We start from the raw sequence: 15,270 nt of genomic DNA on the forward strand, positions 1-15,270 counted from the left end.
AGGTTGGGGGTATTGTTTCCGCCCGGACATATATGTTGACGGTACATCCGGGGTACCTACTGTGGGTGTTTCTCAATCGCGAGTAAAGCTGCTTCAGAGCCACTATTTCAAGCATACTACGTCATCGAGTGCCGCCGAAGTACTGTTCCAATCTCCAGTATACTTGGAAATCTACCGAGCCCGGCGTACTCCGTTTGGAGAAATATCGAGGCTGCACATGAGTAGACTTCGCGGTCTTAAAATCCCCACAATGCTTTGCGCACGGACCAATTTCCCCAAATCTGTGGCGGAAGGTGTGCGTCATATGAGAGGCCCCGCCTTACATCTTCCGCCACAGATTTGGGGAAATTGGTCCGTGCGCAAAGCATTGTGGGGATTTTAAGGCCGCGAAGTCTACTCATGTGCAGACTCGATATTTCTCCAAACGGAGTACGCCGGGCTCGGTAGATTTCCAAGTATACTGGAGATTGGAACAGTACTTCGGCGGCACTCGATGACGTAGTATGCTTGAAATAGTGGCTCTGGAGCAGCTTTACTCGCGATTGAGAAACACCCAGAGTGTGTGTCCCTTTCACTTTCTCTTGCCTTCTCGGGCTGCGACCCGACAGCATGTGCATTTCTGCTGCTCAATAAAGCCAGATTTGTACCTTCATTGCACCGCCTCCGACTCCCTTCTCTCGGCACTACAATATAAAGTTAAATACCTAAGTTATTTTTGGTGTTATATTAAGTTAAATACTAAATCGGTTTGCTTTATGTATACTCTGTCAGAACAATTGTTTTTCAGCTATTATACATTGTTAAGCTAATTTAGCTTTATTAAGCCAACGTTCAGTCCGCATAATGCCCCGCTATGCAGGCTTACTGTTGTCTACGGCTAACGGTACTTATCGTTTATGATACTCAAAATATTCCTTTTTCTAATTATGTTATTACCTTCTCTGGAATCAGTGGTGTAAAGCAACAAAGTAGATTTAATCAAGTACTGTAGGCCTACTTAAAGGTACTTGTACTTTACTTGAGTATTTTAATTTGTTTGCTACTTAATACTTCTACTCCACTACATTTCAGGTAAATCGTGTAATTTTACTCCACTACATTCATTTAATACCTTTAGTTACTTTTACAGATTTTGGATGAATGATGTGAAATATAATCAAGTGTTAAATCAGACTTCAGTTCCACCTGGAGTAAATTCACAAGCTACCCTGCAGTATACAAAGTCATTCAAACTAGCTGCACAAAACCAGCTTTGATAACACTTTAATGATCAATCATTATAAAACATATCATATTATTCTGAAATGGACAATCTGCACAATGACTACTTTGGTAGCCTACTTTAACTATATTTTGATGCTTATACTTTTCTTCTTTCGTATGAGTAACATTTTGATTGCAGGACTTTGACTTGTAACCGAGTATTCCTACACTGCCTTCCCTTCTGTCTGCCTAGAATTGCCTCAATAGCTTTGAATTGTTACCGTTCTGCAGCTACTGTAATACAGAGGCAGCACAGCCTCAGAGGCTCAGCAATCTCAGGTTTGTCTCACTACAGCTAAGTATCTATTGTAAAAAATAACTATAATAATAATAATCTAATGCTTCTTTCAGACATGGATCAAATGGGGCAGAAGATAGATAATCCTCAACAAATACAGAATAACTCGGCTCCCTGTAAACAAAGACAAGACAGTCCTGACCAGAAGACATTCCTAAATGAACAAGGTGGTTGAGAATAAGATCAGAGCATGTTAAATGTTGCAGAGGCATTACTTATGACAGGAAATGATTGCTGACTTCATATTGCAATTCTCTTTCCTCTATCCTCAGAGACTGATAGCGATGACGAACAGTACAATGAACTCAGGAGAAAAGATTCTGAGGTAAATGACAGACGCAAGACTTTTGACAAATACCAGAAGGCTAGACCCCATCACCCCTGTTTTAGTCTCTCTTCACTGGCGACCTGTCTGTTTTAGAATTTGTTTTATGATTTCACTGATTACTTTTAAAGCTCTTAACGGGTTGGCTCCTGATTACCTCCCTGACTTGTTGTGCCCATATGAGCCTGTCCGCAGTCTCAGATCCTCTGGTAGGGCTCTGCTGGCTGTTACCAACACCAGGCTAAAAACAAAGAGTGATCGAGCGTTCTCCGTCAGAGCTCCGCAGCTCTGGAACTCCCTGCCCGAGATCTGAGGCTGGCAGAATCAGTGACATCTTTTAAATCACTTTTTTCCATTTTAGTATTGCTGCTATTGTTAAAACGCTGTATACTTTACAGGGTGGTGGGGATTGTATTATTATACCTGCTACACCTGCTGTTCTACTTCTCGCAGCAATGCTCTGTGTGAGAAGATTGGGGGAGGGGGGGGGTAGATCAGAGGACGTCTCTGATTGCTGCCGGGGTTTAACTAATGTTTCCATAGAGTGGAGCGAAGCTGTACTGTGCTGGTGTTCCTGCTTACATCACATGCATTGTAGGAGCCATGAATGTCAGAGAGTGGGGGTTTCTGTTGTAAATGTCATAAGGTCTTTGTTTATAATGTTGTTACTTATTACTTTTGGATCAAATATTGGTTGGATGAATTGGCTAACATGGGTATGGGCAGTACTAAGAGTAAATATAATCACCTGTTCACCTGTGTGAGGCGTGTGTGGAAGAGAGGGTGAGAGGCTCGCTATATTTTCTGTTGACAAAATGTAGCGACTTCAAAGTCGCTGAGGTCGGGCCTGGTTGCCTTTGTAAGGCGCGCTATCAAAAATATATGCTGAGATCCAAAAATGTGTTCAACATAATCTCAATTGAATGAAAATGATCAATTTAACATAACGTGTTCATTCTTCCCTGATGACCCCCTCCCTCTCATTAATGAGCTGCAACTCTCTTTTGCCCCTCATCCTTCCATCCACAGGAGTCTCTAAAGACCGGCAGGTCAAAGGCTAAGAAGTTGACGAAAGCCTGTCTTAAAAAGAGGGTACAAGTGAAACTGGTTGAATATGACTTTAAAGAAGTGAATTACATCTCTGAACAGTGCCAGAAGAAGTTTGAGGAGACATCCGAGAATGCCAGAATATTGTGAGCAGCAGTGGATTCTCTGTCATTGTAACTTAAGACTGGATACAATATATTGATCTAATGTTGTAATCTTGTCTCCGTTATCAGTTCTGAAAGACACAGCAAGGTTAAACAGGAGAAGTATTCTACAAATGAGGAGTTAACCGATCAAATAAGGACTAATAAAAGGTAGGCTTATGCTAACATTGTTCATTTAACATAAATACAGTATGTGTACATCTGCCCCACGCTAACTGTATGTGAACATATGCCCAGTGGAGGAAGAAGTATTCAGATGCTTTACTTCAGTAAAAGTACCAATACATTTTTGTCAAAATACTTCTTTACTAGTAAAAGTCCTGCATTCAAAGTCTTACTTAAGTAAATGTACAAAAGTATTCTCAGCTAAATGTACTTACATTTTAAAAGTAATTATAGTGCAGAAGAATTGCCTTAATGTGTGTATATAATGATATTTATACATGTCTAGATAATATTGTTGCATCAAGGAGTATTTTACTGTTGTAGACAAACATAGACATGTAGATTTAGTTTTTGTTTAATATTTAAATAATTTGACTCTTTTGTGACTTAAAGAGTAAGTCCACTAGATACCTTTTTAGAGATGCATTTTGTTAAAAGCATCTAAAGCTTTTCAATAAATGTAGTGGAGTAAAAGTACAATATTTCCCTTTGAATTGTAGTGGGGTAGAAGTACAAAGTAGCAACACATGTCTAAGTGTCGCAAAATGAGTCTTTTGTACAGTACTTGAGTAAAGTGACTTTCCACCTCTGCCCATGGTGTGTATGCAAACAGATATGAACCATTAGGTGCTTGGAAAAGGTTTTATAAATAAACGAGCTGTTTCAGACATACTCATCTGCACTGAACATGGATCCAAACGTACTGTTTCTTCTTCATAGGGAGCCTCCCATGTTTGATGAGATCCGGCCTGAATATAACAGATACCTGAACATCCTGTTGAAGCGGCCGCCTTCAGAGTGGCAGGAGGCTCTGAGAACTACAGACCTCAGAGAGCCAGCAAGGGTGCAGGGTAAAGTGTTACAACTAAGTGAATCAACATCAGTTACAATATGAATGTATTATTTAAGGTATACATTTTTTAAATCCCCTGACTTTGGTTTGAAATCATCCCTGATCACAGACTCGGAGGGAGGTCTGGACTCCAGTGCAGGTGGAGTCCTCCACCCCCCCCCCCACACTGACACGCTGTAAGGACACATCAACGCTCACATCCACCACAATCACCGCCGCAAGTGTTGGTCTAACTCATATACTGTGGTTCAGTGTTTCATTCTCAAAGATTTCCAAGGCTTTATTGTTATATACACAGAAGCTACAGTGTAGATATGGCAAGGACAATCTTAAGTGCCAAGCTCCTCCAACAATGCAACATAATATATACAGTGGAGGAAATAAGTATTTGATCCCTTGCAGATTTTGTAAGTTTGCCAACCTACAAAGAAATTAACAGTCTATGATTTTAATGGTAGGTTTATTTGACTAATGAGAGAAAGAAATTGACATTATATAAAAGATAACGTTTTATTTGCATTTAACTGAGGGAAATAAGTATTTGATCCCCTTGCAGAACATGTGTCAGTACTTGGTGGAGAAACCCTTGTTGGACACACAGAGGTCAGCCGCTTCTTGTAGTTGGTCTGCAGGTTTGTGCACATCTCAGGAAGGATGTTGGTCCACTCCTCTCTGAAGATCCTCTCCAAATCCTGCAGGTTTTGAGGCTGATGCTTGGCCTCTGGAAGCTTCAGCTCCCTCCACAGATTTTCTATTGGATTGAGGTCAGGAGACTGGCTAGGCCCCTCCATCACCTCAATGTGCTTCTTCTTTAGCCACTCCTGTGTTGCCTTGGCGGTATGTTCAGTGTCAGACCCCTCCATGACCCATTTTCAGAGTCCTGGCTGAGGGAAGGAGGCTATCGGCCAAGATTCTACGGTGCATGTCCCCGTACATCCTCTCCTCGATGCAGGGAAGTCCTCCTGTCCCCTTAGCAGAGAAACACCCCCAAAGCATAATGTTTCCACCTCCATGCCTAATGGATGGTGTTCTGGGGTTATAGTCAGCATCTCCTCCTCCAAACACGGCATGTCGAGTTGATGCCAAAGATCTCGATGTTGGTCTCATCTGACCACAACACCTTCATCCCAAGCCTTCTCTGAATCATTCAGATGTTCATTGTCAATCTTCAGACGGGCCTCTCATGTTCTTCTTGAGCAGGGGGGGGGGGCTTCAGGCGCTGCAGGATTTGATCCATTACGGTGTAGTGTGTTCCCAATAGTTTTCTTGGTGACTGTGATCCCAGCTGCCTTGAGATCATTAACAAGTTCCTCCTGTGTAGTTCTGGGCTGATCCCTCAGCTTTCTCATGAGCATCAATACCCCACGGGGCCAGATCTTGAGTGGAGCCCCAGACCGAGGGCGACTGATGCTCATTTTGTGTTTCTTCCATTTCTGAATAATGCCACCAACAGTTGTATCCTTCTCACCAAGCTGTTTTCTGATGGTCTTGTAGCCAGTCCCAGCCTTGTGCAGGTCTACAATCCTGTCCCTGAGGTCCTTAGACAGCTCTTTAGTCTTGCCCCTGGTGGAGAGGTTGGAATCTGATTGATTGATTCTGTGGACAGGTGTCTTTTATACAGGTAACTAGTTGATGTTAGGAGTACTTTCCTAAAGGAAGAGGACTTATGTAACCGGTCTGTGGGAGCCAGAATTCTTGTTGGTTGCAAGGGGATCAAATACTTATTTCACACAATTAAATGCAAATACATTTTTATCTTTTATATAATGTCAATTTCTCGATTTCTTTTGTATATTCTTACAAATATTTTGTATATTAATTTCTCTGTAAGTGGGCAAACTTACAAAGTCTGCAAGGGATCAAATACTTATTTCCTATATAGAACACAAAACAAAAACCAAGTAAATGCACGAGACATGTAAATAGAATAAGATAGACAAGTAAAGACATTCAAATTAAATATTGTACAGTGAAATCAAATCAAATGTATTGTTTATTGTAGTGATATATAATAAAATAAATAAATGGTCAGATGCAAACAGATGAATTCTTTAGGTTATGAAGGCACTTCACAGGGCTCGGGTGCATCTCAATCTGTCTCCAGCACAAACCCTGTCTTTGGCATTGCAGGGTCACGGATGGTAACGTGGATGGCGACAGCTCCCAATCTGAGGTCAGTTTTCCTGCTGCTCTACCTCATTGTGTCTTGAGTGTTTATTTGCAAATGTTCACAGTGTACCCCCCCCCCCCCCCCTGCAGGAACATGTCGTCTCCTCTGAACCCCACCAGATACTGGACCTGGTGACAGACTTTACAGATCAGGTCTTGTCACTGACTCGCATCTCAAACTGGGTGGATGAGCCACTGAAGGAGCTCATGCAGGACATAGAGACCACCTCTAGGAAAATGTAAGCATGATTTATCCTGAGGTTAGTTTGACTCTAGAAAGGAATAGCCCTAAATAATATGCAGAGGCTAAAGCATTAGCTAGATGGATGTATGGATATATGGATGTATGGACGGGGGGTGGAGGGCGGGCAGACCCAGGTGGATGGACGGATGGACGGGTGGGTGGATGAATACTTTATTCATCCCAAATTGTGAAATAATGTTGTCACAGCAGCAGTGTTATCATGCATTCGACAAGTTACAAATGTAAAAAAGATAGAATAAGATACAAATAAAATTAAAAGTGACACTAGCAGCAAGTATATACAAATTCACAATAGAAAGGACATATATCACTAGAGTATTTAAATAATACACAATATAACGAAAATATAGAATACATTGAATACTTTAAAGTCTACAATATACAATCTCCCTAAGCTACAGAAATATATAGAAATGTACTACAGACACTTATTGGCATAGTATTATATATTAATTACAACTGTGCAAAGCAGCTGTTGTGCAAATTGTTGTGGGTTATAGAAAAAGAGACAGGTGCACTCCCAAGTACCTGTAGTCCTTCACCACAACAACATCCTCTCCCAGAATGCACAGGGGCTGTTGAAACATCCTCTTCCTTCTGAAGTCAATGAGCTTTAACAAAAGACAACAAACTAAAGGTATTATTAAGACAAAAAAGAGGCATGTACAATACAAAAACATGTAAAGTAAAAAACGGGACTAAGGGAACATAAAAAACCCACAAACCAACCAATACAATTGAAAAAGATCAAATACGGACTTCCGGGGTCGCCATGTTCTGAGACACATGTCGGGTGTTCCCAGGACTGAGATGACAGTCAATGCTCAGATAATAAGGTTCAATATCTTAGTGTAACTTTTCATAAGATCAAGAAATTATAATTCCTATTCCGTTGTGAGGGATGTGAAGCAGCCAATCACACTGAGTAACAGTTATGATTTTGTTTATCAGTAAATAAGTGTTTGGGCGAAGGTAATAATCGCCTCTCCTCTATTACTAAGGCTGGAGCCACACGAGGACGATAACGCAAACGGACCAAAATCGATATCAAAAAAGTCTTCCGTCCACACGCAACAGGCACCAGAAACGTGTCCGTTCACACGAGACCGCTCGAAAGCGCTGGAGACGCTGTAGTACATATGCCGGGCCTGTAAGTGGCGCTGTACTCCTGACGCAAAAGCAGCGAAGAAGACTTCCCGCGCATGGTTGCCATGGTTGCCCTTCTGTTTATTCTCCGCTGTGGACGCTGTGGCTCTTTTTCTCCCTCCCCGAGGCAAGCGTTTGCTCCTGCTGCTGTAAATCTCTCCGGTAGTCCACCAGCAGATGACAAACACCCACCTCTCCGCCTCTTCCAAGGGACGAGGGGACCGTGCGGCAGTTAGAGTTTCAGTTAGATTTTTTTTCGCCGGTCAGCATGTCCGTTAAAGTTGAAATCTTCCGGAAAAAATTAGAAAAGTGCCGGTCAAAGGTCTTCTTTGTTATTTATTGAGCGACTCTATATAATAATATAAGAATAAAAAACGGAGCCTCTCTTTTCCTCCCCCTCTTCTGACAGCCCAGCAGCTGATCTCTGAGCAGGAGAGGTGGGGAGAGGCGGGGCTATTGCTTCAACGTTATGAGGAAATGATCCTATAGGCGTAAACACGGAGCCGTTTGCCCCCCCAGAGCATTTCGTTCGTCGAATATTCTAATATACATTTGCCTTCAAATTCCCATCCCTATCTTATATCCATGACATGTTTGTGAATTCTGCACATGTGTGTGATGCAATTATAAAGGGGGTTACACACAGAGTCTTTTTGAGAAGGAACAAACTCAAAGGGCGCTACAACTCAAGATGGAGATGTATTGAGAGGAGTGGTCGCCTGTTATAAGGTATATAGCAAAGTGAACATATTTTAGACATTACATTGGACATTTTGGAATAGTAAAATAAGACATACAGAGAGGTTAATAATCCTTAACCTCTTTGTATGTCTAATACTTTTGTATTGAGAAATATTATTTTATATTGTACTTTTTTATTTTTAAACAGTATTATTCGCATCTTTATGTTTGAAAAATCTCACTGGTCACCGGCTTGAGCTTCAATCTCAGGATCCATGTATTTGTGATCCTCTCCAGAATGGAAGTAGTCATCACATACAGAGCATCAACTAATTCCTGAACAGTGTCCTTCACATGCTGATATCCAAGAGAGGGAGTTACACAGTCCCAAGATGGAGGAATAGAAAGCAGTATTCAATGTTTACTTCAGATTAGCTCCACGTCAGAAATGAGCATGCTTGTCATATGTCTATCTCCATAGAGGCTGAATCATCATGTTAATCACATAGCTATCATATGCCTCAAACAGTCCTGATGCTCTTCTCGGTAATCATACATCCTGTCATGTTCACAGCTACAGTTGGGATACCTTTGTTATCATGTGTACTCTCATATTGGAAGAGGACATTCAGTATTCTCCCAACACTTTACCATATTGTGTGAGACTGGCTGTCAAGGAACTTGTTTTAATAAATGTTCAAAAGAAAAACATGAAGTGCTAGATACTAAGCTGTGACCAGCATGTGATAATAAACTGATGAATGTCTCTCTCCCCTGTGTGTGTGCAGGGAAGAGGATGATAAGAAACTTACGCTGCAGCTGGGCGAGATGAAGGACAGGATCGTCAGCGACCTGGAGAGAGCCGCCACACTCAAAAAGAAGGTTCAGCTCCACGACTCGTTAAAAACAGAGGACCACGTAAGGAAGCCCAGTGTATTGTACTGTACGTTAGATACAGCAGAGTAGAACTCTGAAGGATGCACTTTCATTTGATTTAACCTACAATTTAAAAAGCAAGAAATCATCTAAAGTGGTATCCTATCTCACCGCAGCACACATTCCAGCAGACTCTGGGACAGTTTCACCCCACAGGCCATTAGACTGCTACCACTTCATACAATCAATCTGTTTGCATCTGAAATATTGATCTATTATTACAATAAACAGTATTTTATTTCACTGTACAGAATGTAATATTACATTCTATCTTTAGCTCATCTTATTTGATTTGACTTATAGTTAACTTCTCCTGCATTACTTGCACATTAGTCTTGCAACATTCTCTTGCACTATTTTATTATTTATTCCCTGCACTACTTTTTATTGTTTTTGTTTTGTTTTATGTTGCATTGTTCCTGTGACTTTAAGGTCGCCTATTATTCAAAATCCACTTGTTCATGTCTTTTATACATACACATGTGTCCCCTCTGTGTTACGAGACTCAGAACGTTTCAGGAACAAAGATTCGCTCTCTTTCTGTCCTGATCCATCCATATCAACATGTAAAAATATGTAAAAAGACTTTGCAGAGGGGTGTGGCCTGCAGCATCTCATTGAGATGTTTTATATGTGTTTCTGTCTGTTCCCTACCTACAGGATACGATGTCGGATGCTCTGGGTGTGAAGATAACTGAAGTGCATCGCTGCTGCGTGGACTCCCGTATGACCTACCTCAGCACCTTGGAGAAGCTGACCAGTGTTGAATACCGTATATCTTTACTGTTCCAGTTCTTGGAGAGCATCCCTAAAGAGAACCTGAAGACACTGAGGCTGATCAAGGACAACGATAGGAGGGGCAGGTCTGTGTTTATGAGCCTGGAGTTAAAGGTGGATCCCAGTGGTGTTTAGATCGATATATTGTGGATCACAGTATTTATGCTTTGAATGAGAGAGTGTATGAGGGGTCATATATTTCACCCAACATGTACATAATCCTTTGTTTCCTTTTCTGAGTGTTTTACTATTTGCACTAGAGTATTCACATATGTTGTAAATGGAAATGATATGACTTTAAACCTTTTAAAATGGTGTGTTTTTATTCACTGCAGTTGATATGATTAGTGTAGTTGCCAGCAATGTGAACCTGGACATTTCTGACATTGTCAGGATCAAAAATAGCAGTTTTAACCAGAAGGTGGCAATATTTGTACTCTCTGTGACAGGCTGGTTATGATCCCTACTGCAGACAATTTATCTTCAAAATATGCAATCTGTCCTATCCAAATGATCCAGAGTCCCCTAAATCTTCTAAACCCACCCAAAATTAATCAAATCAGCCCACAGAGAGTACAAAGATTGGCATTTTCTGGTTAAAACTGCCATTTTTGATCCTGAAAATGTCATAAATGGACTCCTCAATAACCCCCAAAACCACTCAGAAATTGTCCAAATCTGCCCATTTTTTAACTAGTGTCTGTACTAAAGTTAGCATCCGGCAGTTTGTATGTGCTGGGGACCCGTACTATACATTTCTTACAGAAAACGTTGTGGTACTCAATATTTATGGGTTCACAATAGGACTCTATGATGTGGCAACTAGACTAATAACAGAAAGTGCAGAAAAAAATGGGAAGACTTTGCAAATGAGCTTTTTTTAGTGTCATATGTTGCAGGCCAGTCACTAAAGTAAATGGTTTATTAACAACGTGTAGAGAGGTGCGGTTGTGTGATGAGCTCTGTTAGGTTAAACCTTCTTCTCTTGTACTGCATGTTCCAGGCTGCGTGAGGAGCAGCTGAGACTGGAGAAGGAGAAGCACTTAGAAATGCTGAAGAAGTGCAAGCTAAGATCTATGGATGGAAGCAAGAAAAAAGTGAGTCTTCTCTCCAACAGGAATAATGCCATATTGGAAACATTATACCACACATTTTAATTTAATGCAATTAATCAGTATCATCCTCCACTATAAGATTTATTTCTATAGTACTTCTCATACACCAGGCGCAGCTCAAAGTGCTTTAAACACAAGGCACACATCACAATTTAAAGCAGAGAAAGAGAATTTCACATCAGGCCAGACGTTAGAGCCTTTTAGCACATATGCCGCATAGCAACATGATATCATAGTTCAACACTTTAAGGGACACACGAGGTAAAAGGTATATTAATACAAAATAAATAATCATTTCATCAATATGATCCCTCGGTAAAATAAAGGAAGTCAAAACCAATAAATACGATAAAATATAAAAACCTATAAAATAAATTAATTAATAAAACAATAAAAATAATATAATACATGTATAAAACTTGGCATCAGGTACGATTTGGGAAAAATCAGCTTGAGTACATTACAGCAACAAAAAGTTAATGTTACTTTAAAAAATACATTTTGAACAGTTTGAACTTTATCCTTTTTTCTCCAGGCTAGAAGAAAGCTCATGCCCAGGTGCTTCCCTGTTGAGCAGAAGATCAGAGTCAGTGAGGAGGACAACCTACCTGCAGAGGAAGAACTCCATGCCTTCCTCTTCACCACTGAGGACGACGAGTAGAAAATAAATCAACACATGCCATGAAAAGCCAAACATGTAGAAATATGTGTGTCCAAAAGGAATGGTAGCCTACTGAAATATTGCCACAACTTTTTTGGTAACACTTTACAATAAGGTACACAAAATGTGCTTAGTTACTGCTTAGTTACTGAGGAACTACTAGATAGTTAATGGTTAGTTAATGAGTAGTTCCTCAGGGACTGCGATTGAGGAACTGATGGTTAGTTACTGGTAAACAGACTGGGGGTAGGCTACTGTATTAATGAATCATTCGTTAATGGTTACTTAATGAGGAGTTCCTGGGAGACTTTGATTGAAGCAATGGTCCGCTGCAGCAGGGCACTTTTAAACCTGCCATCTTCGGCTGGCTTGGGTCCCACACTGGATCAACTGTGAGGTTGAAAAATATTGTGGGTTAAGAATGTGACTATGGTGCTATGATGAGGACATCTATTTACTTGTTGCTCGTTCTGAGCAACAAGTAAATAGATGTCCTCAATTTGATTCCGGGATTAAAAGCGTGGGAAGCTCTGTCTCACAGGGTCATGAGAATGATTTTGTTTACGTAAGGTCTTGAGAGTAGATAGAATACGTTCGTTCTGCTCTCACCACGCTCATCATTGGTCCCAAATCCCTAACTCAAACCAGTCCACTCTGTCTCCATTCACATTTGCAAACTTTAGAGTCATTTTCAACAGCAACCTCCCATTTGAACCAAGCAGCAGACCGGGGTGCGGGGACAGAACCTTCTCCATAGCTCTCTCCAGAACGCCTTCCCCAAAACACATCTGCAACTGAACCAATCTGTCTCAATTCTGTCTATGCAGTGCGATGCATACACAATAACAAATCAAACCTTGCCTCTTCAGAACGGCTTTGAATCTGTGGTTAATGTTTTGTTTTCTATATTTGAAGTCATTAAGTTAACCCTTGAAAGTGTCTTTGAATACCCTAAAATGTGCTCTTCAGTTAAAGGATATGTTTCTTTAAAGACCTTAGTGAGAGTCATCCTTTAGTCCGACAGATCCATAGTAAAATTCATTATAAAGTAAACTCAACTAACAATGTTTGTTACTTTTCCTTTTTGTTTGCCAATGTTCTGTTTTGTTAAGGAACAGAGCCAAACAATTGGGAGGAATAATGATGAGATTGTGCAAGCCCAGTGTTCTGACACCATAGTGTATTGGCACCCCCTAGTGGCAAAGGTCGGTACTGTAGCTTTAAGGCACCAAATAGCTCGACTCTCCTTCTTGTGTTTTAGTTTACACAGCAAAGCCATGCAGAGCACATCGTAGCTCAGTTGTATGCCACAGATCGTTTTGTTTTAATCCTTGGAGAAGATCTGCACTCTATTTGCATTATGTTGCACATGTATTATTTCAATTGTGTAACTTGTGTTGTATTGTTCTGTTTATTCTTGCAGTTTTACAATTTCAAGCCTCAGTAAATGGTCAACTCAACAACTGTCTTCTGAGTATTTGTTCGCTATCTGTTAAGCTATGCAGTGCGATGCATATGCAAGGGCAGAATACCCAGTGTAAATATATATATATACAAACATTCTACATATTTTATGGGCCGGTCAGTTTGTTGGCTTAAAACACACCTCGGCCTACTGGATAGATGCCATGATTGCCAGATGGCCAATACACCTGTGAAATTAAATATTAATTTTACATTAAAAAAAATTGATCTCTCAACTATGTGCAGTGTTGTGCATGAGTGTGTTTTTTTTTTTAGTGTGAGCATTGTCAACTATCAGGACAGATAACCACGCTCAGGCCTGTCATGGGAAAGCAGAGCAGGGTGGACCCAAATGAAGGAAACGATGTACAGAAACGAATTTAGTAGCAGGTAATCCAGGGCAAAACAGAACAGACATTTCCTAAGAAACAACAAGGATCTGACTAACAAAAGACCAGACCTTAAATACAAGCAGAACTAACCACGATGATGAGAGACAGCTGGAGAGGGCAGGCAGAAACACAAGGGCAGCAGGTGGAGAGAATCATAACATAACATCTGCATTCTTCTCTACTTTTCTCAGGTTCATCCTGGATTTGAGCCCGGGACCTCTCGTACCCTAATGGAGAATGATAAAAAAACAACATGTTTTATCTTTCCTTTGTACACAACTATATCACATATGGGAGTTCTCTTTTATGTTAAGACAACAACTTTTTTTTAATTGGTTTGAAATAGTGTCTTAGATTGCCTTTCTTTCTACAACACCTGAAATCCCCCTGCAGGTAATTGTACACATGCATTAAATGATCTGACGTTGTCGGCAGGATTCGAACCTGCGCGGGGAGACCCCAATGGATTTCTATTCCATCGCCTTAACCACTCGGCCACGACAACACAAAAAACTGATTTCTAAGCAATTTCGCAAATACTCTGGACTTTCTCGAAACCTGACAAGAACAAGTCAACCGATCTTACAAATGGAATTAAGCTTTGGCTTTTTTACCTTGCCCTTGTGATACATGATGCATGCTGATGCATGATGCATGCTTTTATGTGCTCCTTTTCAATACTTTTTACACATTAACCCGTACAACAGAGACATCCTTGACTGCGACCATAACATTAGTTGGAGATGCCGGGGATTGAACCCGGGGCCTCATACATGCAAAGCATGCGCTCTACCACTGAGCTACATCCCCTGCATTTTCTTCCATGTCTTTCCCTTTCCTTCAGATCCTTGGATAAAGGAAGATATCAGAAGAATACACATTAAGTTAATTCTGCCCAAACTTTAAAATCTGAATTGCTCTCTACTTTTCTCAGGTTCGTCCTGGATTTGAGCCCGGGACCTCTCGTACCCTAATGGAGAATGATAAAAAACTCAACATGTTTTATCTTTCCTTTGCACACCACTATATCACCATCGTTGGCCAAAAACGTTTACATTGCCAAGTTTTACATTTGTCTGGTCATTTGTACTAAAAAAAAGCCCGGCATTTGAAAATAATGCACTTGTATTGGAGGAATGGGACCAGGCATCTTTGAGATAATACAATTTTGTTCAGGAAGCCGAATTTAAAGGTCTGGAAAGTAGTGACAATAATTCTCGTTTCCACAGTTCAGTCACGCGTTCTGCTGGGTCATGCTAGTTTTGGCGAATGTGGCTTATGTAGCCTGATGCCTCTCCCTGGAAAAACAAAAGGCATTATACGACGTATTTAGGTAGTTGTACTCCACAAGACCTGGTAAAAGCCAATGTGTACATTTGGGAGTTCTCTTTTATGTTGAGATAACAACTTTTTTTTAATTGGTTTGAAATAGTGTCTTAGATTGCCTTTTTTTCTACAACACCTGAAATCCCCCTGCAGGTAATTGTACACATGCATTAAATGATCTGACGTTGTCGGCAGGATTCGAACCTGCGCGGGGAGACCCCAA

At 40.7% G+C, this 15,270-nt stretch overlaps 1 protein-coding gene and 3 non-coding genes across 4 annotated transcripts in view; 1 reads left to right on the forward strand and 3 right to left on the reverse strand.

The window, feature by feature from the left end:
• Positions 1-6,265: 6,265 nt before the first annotated feature.
• Positions 6,266-12,251, forward strand: LOC117481238 (coiled-coil domain-containing protein 38-like). The gene is made up of 6 exons (XM_034128853.1): positions 6,266-6,288; positions 6,350-6,523; positions 9,165-9,294; positions 9,973-10,175; positions 11,093-11,186; positions 11,740-12,251. The coding sequence occupies exons 1-6, from the start codon at positions 6,266-6,268 to the stop codon at positions 11,863-11,865; spliced, it is 750 nt and encodes a 249-aa protein (XP_033984744.1). The 3' UTR covers positions 11,866-12,251.
• A 1,893-nt stretch (positions 12,252-14,144) lies between these two features.
• Positions 14,145-14,226, reverse strand: trnas-aga. The gene has a single exon. It is a non-coding gene; the product is annotated as a tRNA-Ser (tRNA).
• Positions 14,227-14,459: 233 nt separating this feature from the next.
• trnaa-ugc lies at positions 14,460-14,531 on the reverse strand. The gene has a single exon. It is a non-coding gene; the product is annotated as a tRNA-Ala (tRNA).
• Positions 14,532-15,230: 699 nt separating this feature from the next.
• Positions 15,231-15,270, reverse strand: part of trnas-aga — an 82-nt gene continuing 42 nt past the window's right edge. Inside the window, exon 1 of the tRNA in view lies at positions 15,231-15,270. This exon is cut by the window's right edge and continues 42 nt beyond it. This is a non-coding gene — a tRNA (tRNA-Ser).

Source organism: Trematomus bernacchii, unplaced genomic scaffold (assembly GCF_902827165.1).
Source record: "Trematomus bernacchii unplaced genomic scaffold, fTreBer1.1, whole genome shotgun sequence".
In the NCBI taxonomy this organism is placed as follows: Eukaryota; Metazoa; Chordata; class Actinopteri; order Perciformes; family Nototheniidae; genus Trematomus; species Trematomus bernacchii.

What these genes read in the sequence shown, in the direction of transcription:
- LOC117481238 (XM_034128853.1), top strand. Translation starts at nt 6,266, where the DNA reads ATGGCGACAGCTCCCAATCTGAG. An exon ending in GCGACAGCTCCCAATCTGAG is followed by an intron (nt 6,289 to 6,349) that starts GTCAGTTTTCCT and finishes AAATGTTCACAG; the next exon opens with TGTACCCCCCCCCCCCCCCC. An exon ending in GAGACCACCTCTAGGAAAAT is followed by an intron (nt 6,524 to 9,164) that starts GTAAGCATGATT and finishes GTGTGTGTGCAG; the next exon opens with GGAAGAGGATGATAAGAAAC.